At 42.6% G+C, this 13,529-nt stretch overlaps 1 protein-coding gene across 1 annotated transcript in view; it reads right to left on the bottom strand.

Moving 5' to 3' along the window:
• Positions 1-13,529, bottom strand: part of CREB3L2 (cAMP responsive element binding protein 3 like 2) — an 85,637-nt gene that overhangs the window by 11,926 nt on the left and 60,182 nt on the right. Inside the window, exons 3-8 of the mRNA XM_068142175.1 lie at positions 10,527-10,693; positions 8,904-8,991; positions 6,938-7,119; positions 6,119-6,265; positions 5,166-5,224; positions 3,805-3,873 (exon numbers count right to left, since the gene is read on the bottom strand). Coding sequence (XP_067998276.1) covers positions 3,805-3,873; positions 5,166-5,224; positions 6,119-6,265; positions 6,938-7,119; positions 8,904-8,991; positions 10,527-10,693 — 712 coding nt within the window. The remainder of the gene's footprint in view (positions 1-3,804; positions 3,874-5,165; positions 5,225-6,118; positions 6,266-6,937; positions 7,120-8,903; positions 8,992-10,526; positions 10,694-13,529) is intronic.

A 13,529-nucleotide genomic window follows, 5' to 3' on the forward strand; every position in this document is an offset into this window, starting at 1 on the left:
TTTATTTTGATCAAGACTTTCCAGAGAATTTATCTACTTTGTGAAGAACAAAACCCAACTTCGATAAAGAGAGAGAAAAAACATTCTCTCTTCCAGATCTACACATAGATTCCTTCTCTGCCTGTGTAATTTGTAGGAAAAGGAGGAAATCCCAATGTGAGGCTTTCACTGTAATACCAAAATACCTCAAAGGAGAAGAAAGAAACTCCACTTTTTTTTTTCTTCATTTGAATTACAAAGGAAAAATCCAGCATAAAACCCACTGTCCTGCTGCTTTGAAAACAAGGAGCCACTCCAAGGCTGCCATGGTGGTCTGGCAGCCTTGATACTGATAAACTCTTGTTGTGTTAGCCTGATATGCAACTTATCTTTAGATAAGTGGGAGTTGCAACAATATCTTGAGTGGATGCATGAGAAATGGAATGAACATCCAAATGGCCTTTTAGGTGCCTGTCAGAGTGGAGATCACTTTTTCATGTGTGCAGCAGTAACTGCTATTTCTATGTATTGTCCATTTGTGACATTCTCAACCAGATGCTAACTGGAACTTTTGTCTATCACCTGTCCAGAAAAAGTGATCATTATATTTATAAATACGGACTCAACAAAACTGCAAGGTAGAAGTACTTCTGGTATGTTATACACAGTACCAAATGTTTCAACAGCTTAACTAGCAGTGTCTCCCAGGTAGACAATGATGATGTCAGAGACTGTATTTAACCTCTCAGATCACTGGCAGTTTCTACCTTTGGTCCCAGTGCCAAACTATGAGTGGATGAGGCCTTCTCAGGGAAAGGCAGAAGTTACTTCAACTCTTGATGCCAACTTCTTCTCACTCCCTTTGCTGTCAAAGACTGCAGTGCCTCACACATCCAGATGCTATTGAAACCAATGAGAACCCTGCCTGCTTGTGGCTACCAGACATAACAGATATGCAAGTAATAATGTGCTGCCTTGTTTTTGAGAAAACTGCCTAGAAAGGAATTTGGATGGGTTTCTTTTAAGAGACTGAGTCGCATAAATTAGGAGAGGAAACATATGCTAGTGTTCTGATACTAACGATGGCAAAACTGCTGCAATCACCCACTCAGAGTAATGAGAATTAAGAACTCCCCTGCATCTTGATCCCCAGCCTCCTGCCTTGCCTTTTAAGATGGATGAATGTCCAGGAAGAAGCTTCTGGAGACAAATGTTTTGACCACACTTGCACCTCTTACGTTACGACTTTTCAGATCCAGAATGTCAGGCCAAGGTAGGCTCTCGGGCAAGATTCTTCTGATTTTTCCCTTCTTCCTCAGAATAATATAGGAACATTTTTACCAGAAGAAATTCTATTGTTTCCATGGTTTGGAGCCAGATTTTGAAATGCAAGCAGGGCTTCCCTGAAGTCTTAGGTATCTATCTGTGCAAACGTGTTCTATATATGGAGTAACATGCTCTAAACACTAATTGCACATACTGAAAGGAAACTGCTGTTCAACAGTTGTACATTTTGGAGATTGCCCTTCAGTCCCTATCAACTCCAGCCAGACTACAGAAATATGAGACTGACTGTCAGCACACACATGTGCATGAACTTCTAGGCAAGCAGCAAAAGCCAATTTTTTTACAAGGCAAAACTCCAACTTTGTCTTCATCTACACTTGAACGTATGTTATTTTCTTATTTTCTTCTTATCTTTCTTCCACTTGTACATAAAAGAGCATCTGTAATGTTTGCAGATCTACTTTTAGGTGATACATTACAAAATGTCTTCATTTTTCACTGTATGGAATACAAATAAAAGAACCTTGGGCTCCAGTTTGGGCCTTTTAAATAAGATACATGTGTTTGTGACTGTGTGCTAGGTACTCCGGGAAATGAAGCCCTAACCATAGAAAATGGGGCATCCAAGAATAAAGTGATACTGCGTAATTTTGACCATCACTGCTTTGAACTTTGACTCCTGGCTGTACATAGGAGATGAAAGTATCAGATATAGGATGCTGTGAAGACAAGGTCTGAAACATATGAACAGTTTCTGGATGCTAAACCAAGGCTCTGAGCAAATGAGGAAACCAGACATTTTGAATTCACTCTAGGAAGTGGACAGTGTACACTAAACAAGGGCCTGGAACCATTCTTTCAGCAAGAGAGTTGCATAATTTTACCTGAAATAAGAAAACTGGCTCTTTGGACTTAAGGTCCAAACATAAAGTGGTATGTTACTCAATTCAGACTTGATGAATGAAGTCACTTTTGCAAATTTCTCAGTACTTCAATTTGAATCCTTAACAGATTTTAGATACAGGCAAAGCAGCATCACCATGAATTAAAGAATTTCTGTGCAGAGGGTCAGGAACATCTGCTTCTCTGCAGGAGATTACAAATCAATGTTGATGCTGTTGTAGAGGAAAGAAAACTCATCCCACATGCCCGAAGTATAAAGGATTTGGAGATAATATCACTCAGCTGAATATTTTCAGAGCATTTAGCATTAGAGAATTAAGGTCATCAAATAGCAAAGATGCTAAAGGTCCTGTGTAAAAGGATGGACAATACCACAAAGATACTCTTTTGACTGACTCCACAACAACATGAAAACACATGGCCAAATTTAGCTGAACTGGAGAGAACAGCTCTGGGCTTGATTGCATGTTGCCCCTAATGGTTCATCCACAACTGCACATTTCCTTAGAGCCATTGACTCCAGCACCTTTTGGGACCGATCCTGGGAGAGAAAATCCTTCTCCACATCTAAAGAACAACTCGGGGTTCTTTTATGTAAAACCCTGGAGGAAAATACAACAGGCACAGAAATGGCTTGGCTCTCTTCAAACAAGCAGCAGATGTCTTTATGCATGAGCAGTGTGTGGGAGACACTCTCCAGCAAATTACAGTGCTGCAGGGTCTGGCTCCATGAAATTGGAGATTGGATCCGGAGTTTAGAAACAACACATGCCACTCAGTTAGCAATACACTGGCTGCCAGACAAGTTCTAGGGCCATTTTCCACCATGGTGGGTCTTATCTTGAAAACCCAGCCTCCTCCCACACTTCAGTGCTACTATCCTTTTCAACAGTAATATTCAACCATCACTACAAATACTAGAAGGGGTTAACAGTGTGCTTATCTACTACCTACCCATTGGAATTTGCTCTCATTGGAGAAATTACCTAGCTTATGCCACGACTGACATGCCACTCTTACCTAACATCCAATTAAAAGCTCATCTATTCAACATTTTCTGCCATGTGTCCTTTGATAAAGCCGCTTCTGAGCCACCTTTTTCTTCAGAAATGAAGTAACAAGTTTATTTTCTTTCTCCAAAGCAAGGAAATTCTGGAATGGGACATGGTTAGAAGGGTCCACAATAAATGCAAGAACATCTAGTAGTGCAGAAGGAACTAATAATGACTCTTGAGCTTCAGTACTGTAATTTCTGGAAGTGTCACACCCCACATCCAAATCTCCTCTCAAGACAGTCTGTCACTAAATAAAGACCACTTGGAGAGTTGGACTGTAGTTTTATGCTTGTTATGTATCACTAATGATGTTTCCTTGGGCAGTGGAAGAACTCAGAGAAGAGTGCTAAAAGGTTTCTCAAGCACATCTCAGGCTAGTGAGACAGTTTAAGACCTGACATTAAAGTCTCCAGGCTTTACCTCACACTGCAGTCAGGATAACAGGCCTTCCTCATCTTTCTTTGACATTAACCAGATGAGATTGAACTACCCTTCACATATCAACTCTCTTACCTTCCAGATTTTCACCTTTCACTGCAGTATCATGCTATGGTTTTGTTTTATTTCCTTCATACCGTACCTGTTGGTATTCTCCAGGACTTCAACCTTCTTACGTAGCTCACTATTTTCATTTGAGCAAGTCTCAACCCTGGAGACAGCACAAAGAAAGAAACAGGAATGTAAAAAACTCAGTCATTTATTAAACTTGCTTTCACAAAGAGCTCTATGATCTTGCTACATTTAATGAAAAATTGCACCAATGAATTTTAGTCATAATCTTTGATCATACTTCATGGTGTAAAAGACATTGCAAAAGATACTAGTAACTGTGAGGCACCTGCTTAGAGTGCTCAACTACAGCCCAGCAGATGCGGCTCATTCAGGATGGACTGTAACTACTTTCTGCCTCCTGAAACAGACACAGCAGAGACTCCACACAGACCTTCTCTGTGCAGCAGGCCATGCAACAGATACTCTAAAAGTCACAGAATGTGCTGCATTTATGTATCGTTAGCAACTATTTTGTGCAAAGGTGCTCCAAGCGTGCGCTTCATTGCTATAGGGTGTGGCATTAAGCACCTTGGCAGCACTGTACTTCTGAAATCAGATCCTGGAATTTCAAGTTTACAGAGCCTAATAAACCAGATTAATTCCCAAGAGAGTGCTCATTTCCAAAAAAAAGAGACCCAAGTAAAAAGGTGGGACTCATTGAAAGATAAATATTGACCAGTCAGAATAGCTTCAAGAAGGAAAAAGGTAAATGGAAATAGCTTTGATATTGGTATGTACAAAAAGCAACTCAGATAAAGCAAGACTCATCCATAAAGAAGTAAGTAGTAGGGAACTGCATCAATGATATTCACCAAAGCCAGTGCAAGGGGTTTTACAGATCTCTCTGGTGAAGTGCAAAACAGAAATACTACAATACTTGTCTGCTGAAAGACTGCAGGGCAGATAAATCACTAGCTGGGGGTTTGGCTCCTTCCCACTCATGAAGTCAATGGGTCACATGCTGTTTTCCAGAGTCCTGCTTATTTTCTTTCCCTGGCAGTCCTGACTCACCCGCTTCCTATTTCTGTCTTCATCTGCCCTAGGAGACAGAATATATTCATACAAATCCACCTTTCTCTGGACACTGCCTACCTACTAGGGCAATAGACTCGCATGATGGGAAGACCAATAGCAGATGGGTCTTGCTTTATTTCAGGTTTAATGTCTTTGTCGGCATGTTAGCAACATGTTGCTGGCAGGCACAGTTAGGACTGCAGCACCCCAGCGCTCCTAGGAGCAGAAGGCAGAAGGGACTTTTCTAAGTCCTAACCACAAGAGGGCAGCTGGCACTATGTGCACTAACAGTCCCAGCATCAACAGCTGGATCCCTTCCCAGCCCAGCAACTCGTGCTATTGGCCCACTTGAAACAGGAAGGAGGCTGGCCTTACTTTTTTTCCAGACTGTCCATGTATTCTTTCTTTTTTCTTCTACTTTCCTGGGCAGAGATCTAAGGAAAAAGCAAGAAAAACACCAAATATTTGCACAGAAAAAAAATAATAAAAGGATCAGGAATGAAATAATAAACTGATAAAAAGCCCTGACATTAAATTCAAGCCTCCAAGCTGTTCTCATTTCTATTCCTGGTAAGCAAAGTACTGACTTGATTTGTTTCCACATCCTGAAGCAAGACTGCTCCTCTCAGTCATAGGAAAAAGATCATTCCTTGCTCTTACAGAACTAACCTTAAAAAGTAAATCAGATGCATCTGGAGAGGATATCCTAGGACAAATACTAAAAAGCTGATCCCAGGACAATGGCCTGCACCTGGGAGAGGAAAACCCCATGCATGTGCTAGAAAGCAGCTTAGTAGCAAAAGACTTGGCATGTCCTGCTGAACAACAAGTCAAATGTAAGTCAGTTAGTTGCTCCTGTAGTAGAGGCAGCTACCAGATCCAGGCCTATATTAACAAGATTTTAGCCAGCAGGTCGAGAGAAGTGGTTCTCACCCTCAGTTCAGCCCCTGCAAGACCACAGTTGAGTACAGTGTGTAGCTTGTGGCTCTGAAACAAATACTTTCGATGTACAGAAGCAAGTCAGAGGAGGGCCACTGCTATAATAAATGTGTCAGAGCACATGACATATAAGGAAAAAACAGAGAAAGCTAAGTTTGTTCAGATTCCAGAAGAGAAGTCTAAAGAGGGAATCCTATTTCTGTCTTCAGTATGACAGGGGCATACTGTCACAGTGACATTTGATGGATGCATTTAGGAATAAAGAAAAATGCTTTATTAAAAGACATCTCACAGCATTCAACAGTACCACAGACCATTACTGCAGAATTGTTGCAGCTTTTTTTAAATGGAGGAGTAGGCATTACCCAGCAAAACTAATTAACATTTACCTTGTTCTTGATTTTCCTGCGGATTTTCTTCAGCACTTTTTCCTCTGCCTTTGTCAAGGGTAGTTTGGTAGGGATTGGGTACCCCTCTGCTATCAGTGTTCTCTTCTCCTCTTCTGTCAGGATGAGTGGGCCAGTCCCCTGCAATTTCTGCAGGTGTCATAGAAACAAAATAATATAATAGTAAGTGCACACAGCTCTAGAGAAAAGGGTGTCAGGGTATAGAGGCAGCTGTTCTCCCACTTCAGAAAGGGCTCTGCCTACTAAAAAAGCAGCCTCTTGCAACTGGGAATGTGTGGAAGGGGAAGACCTTTTAGACAGCTTCCATTCTGAGACTGAACCTTTGAGACAGGATTCTCTTAAAACAGTCGTTCTTAGCCCACCTCTGTACACAATGAGGCTAACAGTGAAACTTCCCACGGCTCAAACAGGGAAGGAGACAAGTGACAAGCACTACTGAAAATCCCTCCCTAAAGATCACTACTTGATTCCCACAAGACAAAAGGACAGATGCAGTTCTACTAGGGACAGGTTAACCCATGAGGGCTGGGCCCTAATGCAAAACATAATCCATGGCACAAGAAACCTAGTAACACTGCTGAACCTGGGCTCAACTCAGAAGAGAGGCACACAACGTTCTCTGTGGGAACAGAACAGACTAGTGCGAAAAATTACTGGATTTGCAGATTTGACCAGTGATGGATTCATGTGAAGGACAACACAAAGTTACAAATCCACAGCAAAAATAGTAAATAAATAAAAAAAAAATCTATAGAAAGGGAAACAGATGTATGGATGCTGGAAAAAGCTAGCCCAACTTACATGAGGTGCAGTCAGCAGAGGGGAATTGGAGAGCGCTGAAGCTGTGCGAGATGTCACTTTAGCTGTGGCTTGCAGCTGGATTGGGCTTGAAGGAGGGAGTGATCTAACTGGGCTCTGCCCTCCTTCAGAGTCACTGCCATGGCTGCTGGGAGGGGTTGGAGGCAAATGCAGGGGATCCATTGCTAAATGCCAAGAGAGACATAGAACACAAGGCTTTGAGGTGCTGATTTAAATTTCCACTAGAGCCACCACCACCACCACCCAGTTTCCAAGACTAAGACTGCCTGCTAAAAAATGGATCAGCTAAAAGAGGCAAATTGGAAGACTTTCAGATCATGCAGGTCTCCAAGGGAGGAATGTAACACAGCAGCTATCTTTAAATTCAACAGACAAAACAGGGCTCTGCACATATGCTGCAGTTATTTCTACCTATACTTCAGCTATTTTTCCAAATGCTTTGATGCTTCAGTATAACCCTCCAGCAGAAGTCCCCTATCCTGGGAAAGCACATTAACAGAGGGGCTCTGAACCAGAGGACTTTCTCTCCAAAAACAACAATCTTTCCTAACTTTGCTGTGGTTTAAACAAATCACCAGTACTTTTCAAGAGAAAGGATCACATCCAAGATATTATTTCTCTGCTGCCTGTTCATATAATCTACCTTCTGCAGATGTGGTTTGGCACAATTGGGAAGACGTGACAACCTAGTGACAGCAAAGGCTTTAATGTACTGATGAAGCAGGAGATAGGCACCCACCACAGGAACCTCTGTCACACTTTATTATCCAGGACCATAACCTAACTTCTGCTGTACTTGTAACCAAAAGAACCTGTGCTAGAATTGGCAAGCAAAGTGCTGCTTATGACCAAATGGGTCTGGATCAAGAGAATCTGGGTAATGTCTCACCTACTTATATTACATGGACAATTTAGCAGATGTCCAAAACTGCTGTAACTAAGTCATAAATTTATGGCAATGAAAATTTAGAGTAGGAAGATACAGGGCTGAATTTGCCACCTCCCACTTCTGTTATACTTTGCACATTTCAGCTGAAAGATCAAATAGGAGGTGGGGGATGAAGGAAGAAAAATAGTAACAACAGAAAAAAAGAGACAGACACGAGCTCTTTCTGTCTAGTTTTCTGTCTAGCATCTTAACACTAGCAGTTGCCAGCAGAAGACATACTCTTGAAAGCCAGCAAGGTCCTTAATCCACAAACTGTGCAATCAAATCTGTGCCCTGGGCTGAGATATAACCTCCTTTTTTCCCACCTACTACATCACTTGTTTCTCTCTCTAGAACAGAGCTACTTACCTACAGAGTATCAAGTGTTCCTGATTGAGATGCAGTTATCTGCTCAAATTTCAGCCCATAGATTTGGCTCCTCCTAATTTTTCTGGGTTTAGCAGATTATGCGCCACAAAACTATGTTTAAAGGCACCTCATTCCTCATTTAGAGAGTAGTGCAAAGGAATCTTTAACTGATATATTATAAACAGATGCACCAAACTTCTAACTTCATCTAAACTCACATCTTTGCCTTTATGTCAAAGGTTAAAGTACTAAAGTTTCCACTTACATTCTTTATGTTTTCTATACCTTATTTAAGTCCTCTCAAACTGACTACTCTTCTGACCTAAATAATCCTGTACTTTAAGGATTCAGGCTCCCTTCAGCAACTGTACCATTGTTATTATGCTACAGACAAAAAGAGATAATTTTCTTTGTGATAAGCAAGGGGGAAAAAACAAAGAACAAACAAAACAAAACAAAAAAGGAAGGAAAAAACCACATAAATGGGTCAGAGAGAGGCTGACTCTCCAGCAGCCTCAGCTGAATCCCTAGAAGGCAACAGCTTCAGCTTAAAGATTAACATAGTGAATGAGGAAGCCAAATACTTAATCAGAGTAAAGTACATTGATTCTGGTCATCTCTCCCTGCATTTTGTATTGGTAATTAACAGACCTTCCTTAGACGAGAGATTCAGGAACTGGTCCACTTCATGGGGCTCCAATTTAATCTCTGGAAGAACTTTCTGGTTCAGTGGTTTCATCTAGAAAAGAGAAGTTAACAGCATGAAACCCCAAAAGTCTTAATAGAAGGATACATGGATGAATTCTCTTCTCCATAAATGGAGAGGTTCCCTCTCCTCTTGCTCTGCTACAGGCAAAGCTTTAACTCCTTCACACAATTTGCTAAACCAGGCTACAGAGAATACTGCTCTGACTACTCCCACTATGGCTTTTCTTACTACTATATTTAGCTAAATAAAAGATTACACCTCAAAGATGACATTTCAGACTGAAAGCTAGCATGCAACCCACTCAAATTACTTCTCTTAGCAACAGAGCTGCCGCTAGGATTTGCCGGACTGCACAGTCTGTTTGAGCAGAACCAGAAACACTGCTGGCAGTGGGGGACAGCCTGTTCAAAAACCATTGTCATCTAGGAGCAAGAGCGAGGTGCCAGTTCATTTCATAGTCTGGAGAATACTGGAAAGGAGGCAGTCATGGCTGACAAAAGTTTGGAAAACCTCTGGCTTGCCCTGTTTCCAGGCCTGGGGCACCAGGATGCTAAGCTGTTGTCCAGAGCTTGCCTGTATATCACAGTCTCAGGCTTGAGAAAGTCAGTCTGGCACAGCAGCCTGCTCAATGCAGCCGAAAGCGCTCCGAATAACCCCAGTAACTAATCCATACAATGGTAATGAGCCATCAGGTAGTCTCAATATACTCTGCAAATCATGGTATCCCAAGCTACAGCAGGACTATGTCCAGGGGACAGCACATTCAGACTAGAAGATGATGGCAAACTTGTTTTATTCTTTTCAGTTTCTCACAAAATTTCTGTTGCATGAATTTCTGATCCACATCCAAGTGGAAACACTTGTTTTTCAGGCCAGTCTCACCTGGACTGGCATCTCACCCTGGGGACTGAGAACACTCATGCTTCTTCCTCCACTGACAGGGGACCCTAGTGAGCCATCAACTGCTGCAGTTCACTCTCCTTAATTCAACCACAGCCAAATTAAGCCCTTGGGAATGCCCACTAGCTGCTCCAGCTGTGGTGAGAAAGGTATCAAAAATGCTCTTTACAAGGCAAGTTGGTGTGGAAGCAGCAGCAACTCAAATGTCAAACCTGCACAGCCCTGGCAAAAGTGACTTAGCAGGCAAACAGGGAAACTCTCCAGTCCTTTCAAACAAGGAGTCTTGCTATGATTATGGGAAGGCACAGCAGCAATAAAGCAAGTTATTATAGAGGACACTTAGCTCGTTACAGGCTCAACAATCAGTTCAAGAGGGACTGGTTCATTAGAAGCTGTTTAAATATATTTTTAAAAACACATAAGCCCCAGGCTTTGGGGCTAGCAGAGAAGAGAAGGTTGTGTACCCAGCCATTACACCGTGAGATGCAGATGAGCGTTTTGAAACTCAAGCTCTTACAGCAGCAAGCATTAAGAACCATTAAAGCAGACTGCACTGTGCACCCTGAACTGACAAGCTTTGGCACCAAGGAGGCTACATTGGTATGCAGCCTTAGGAGAATCTGTAGCTAATTGTGCAGAGAGTAGGGCAGAAAATCTGCAAGTACCAGGGCATCTGGCTGTAGCTCAGGTTGCTCCTCATCCAGGGACATGGCCGTGACAGTGAGACTGACTGAGGGGGCCAGGCCTGATGTCTCACACAACGCTGGCTCAGTCTTTATTGTTGCTGGAGTCAGCTCTGTACCCAGACACCATTCCTCATTTTCCAGGTCACCTGCCAGGGAAGGAAATTGGACACCACATGTTTAGGTCAGAGACAGAAAGACTACAAACGAAAATAATGTCATCCCTCCTCCAGAGAAGGGAAACAAACACAGAAGGCATTTCTGTCTATCAACAAAACTCTGCCCTTACTATTCAGCTCTCAGTCAGTGCAGACAAGCCTGCCATTTCAGGGCTGTAATCTAATCCTAGCCCCAGGATACACAGAATAGCAGCGAGGAAAGACACAGAGCACTAATCACTGCACATTGCCGAAAGCTGCTAACTCATAGCAGAACAAGACTGAACAAGCCATTGGGTAAAGCAGCCAGGGAGCCATGTCCTACACACACTAATGCCTGCTAACTCAGTTTTATTCAACCTTGTAGACCTCTGCTCCTTCTGCTGCTTGCAATCACCAAAGAGCTGGAGTAGTGATATTATACTTTTAAGAACAAAGGATTTTTCACACACTCAACTTCAAATTTTCCCCTCCAAAGATTCATTTAGTAAGTATAAAAGATAATAAAGGCTTTGATGACTTCACAGGACCATCAGTGTCACGGTGATCGTGATAATTTCCTCCTCAGAGTCTCTGGAAGTGGACAGCACAGACTGGCAGCTATGAAAAAAGCATCATGTGTTGTTACATGCCCCCCAGCCCAAATTACTGCAAGCTCTCTAATCAGGAGAAAGTCATGCAGCTTTTCACTGGATGAAGCTAACAGGTTGCACTGTCAAGAACTGGAATGTTGGTGTGATAAGTTGGTAGCTCTCCATTTTTGTTCATGAAGCAGCCACTGTTTGGCTTGCTGAGAAGGGACTTACTCTCCCAGGTGTAAGTGCGAAAGCCAAATATTATAACCAGTTTCTCACATAAGGTATGAGAGACAATCAAGAACTTGGAAGGACTCAACCTTTAAAACTATTCCATAAAGCTATTAACAACTCTGCTTAAAAATAAGAGATTAAAAAAAAAAAACACATGTCAGTTGCAATTCTTCCTTCAAAAAATTGCCATCCCTACTGCTAGTGTTCAGTCATAGAGGTTCTTTTCTCCATACCCTGCATCCCAACAGCATACAACACAGTCCTCTGCCGCGGTGAGAAGCACGTCCATTATATCAAGCAGTTGGAATCCAAGGCCAAATATACATAAGATGAATCTTTCAAAGCTTTCTCCTGCCTTCATACAGACTATTTACTGCATAAACAGAACTGAAGCAGAGAGCAAGCATATACACCATATGGCTAGTGAACAGCACTAGAGCTTTGAATTAACTGCATGCTACATCAGCACCATGGGAGGCAGCCATGCTGCTGTGGTTCTGCCACCAGCAGTTTGCAAGGCTGACACAAGACCCTTACACATCTGAGCATACCAGGTTGGTGAAATGTCAACTGAGTTCAGCTGCAAACAGCTCATAACACCAAGAGCAGGTACAGCCTTTGTGCTGTCTGCCCGTGCTAGTAAGACCACACACAGTGCACAGAGGCACTGGACAGAAGCTGGGTGACTAGAAGAAGGGAGGAGCGTGTACATCTCCAATGCTAGTAATTACTTTGTGGTGGGACCTAACCTCTCTGGCAAGGAAGGAGATAATTTAAGTAAAGACACACCAAGGAATTAAAAATGAAAAATAAGTATCCTGTAATCAGAAGCTGAAGAACAGCGAGCTCAGCTCTGCCAAGAGAAGTAACAGTACAGCAAGGGCTAAACACCATATTTAAGTTTCTGGAGAGCTTACTCCCAAAGCTTTCTGGGAAATGCAGAAATACATAAATAGAAATGGCACTGTAAAAATACTAACTCAGGAGAGTGAACATTGCTCTCTTTTAACCCTCCCTGAGGTTCTCAACTCAAACACAAGAACGCAGCTCCCTCCCTGCTGACTGCAATGAAATATTCAGTGGATCCCAGGACTCCCTCTAGTTTAGTGTGTGTGATCGTTTGGATAAGAGACTTAAAGTGGTATCTTTGCCTGGAAATCCAGAATCCCTTGGCAAATGCAACTTTCAAATGCTTGTTTGGATAAATTCTGCAAAACCTCCATCACATTACATTGCACAGTCTCTGCTTGCTGTGTCTCACACCTCTGGGTTGAACTACGCAGTGACAGTGCAATTACCGAGCTGTAATCTACTTGAGGCTCCCTTTAGGAAGAAAAGCTACATATAAATGAGACCCATCAGTGAAGCAAGTAATTAACCCTGAACTTTCTGAGACTTGCATCATCATGCAAGTAGAAGAGAAATCCAGCCATGGGTGGCCAGCAAAACAGGGCATGCCCTCTAAGGCTGCACTTTGTGATGTTTATCACCTGTAATCCCCAGACTCATCAGGAGGATTCAGCTGCTGTAAGACAAGAAGATATGCTGACCTTCAGCTGGTCATTTTACTCCTCAAAAATCTGACTTTGCCTATGAACCTGACATCCCTGCCACCACCACTTAGATCTGCACAAACTGATTGGAGTTATTCTAGGCTTTAAAGCCAGTCCAACCAGTTTGTAGGGTTAAGAATGCTTTTTAGCAACAGCAACACGCTGCATTTAACACTGAGATAACTTTGAAGAACTGCATCTAACACTTTTTTGATGCTGCCTCTTATGATGCATGGTAACAGCTGTCATTCCAGATGAACAACCCCATTCTCAGGATATCAGGTAGTGATAGGACTAGGGGGAATGGAATGAAGCTGGAGGTGGGGAGATTCAGGCTGGATGTGAGGAGGAGGTTCTTCACCATGAGAGTGGTGAAACCCTGGAATGTGTTGTCCAGGGAGGTGGTCGAGGCCCCGTCCCTGGGGGTGTTTAAGAGCAGGCTGGATGAGGCTCTGTCCAGCCTGA

The sequence above is a fragment of the Melanerpes formicivorus genome, unplaced genomic scaffold (genome assembly GCF_026170545.1).
Source record: "Melanerpes formicivorus ecotype bairdi unplaced genomic scaffold, bMelFor1.0.p_v2 SCAF_8, whole genome shotgun sequence".
NCBI lineage: Eukaryota > Metazoa > Chordata > Aves > Piciformes > Picidae > Melanerpes > Melanerpes formicivorus.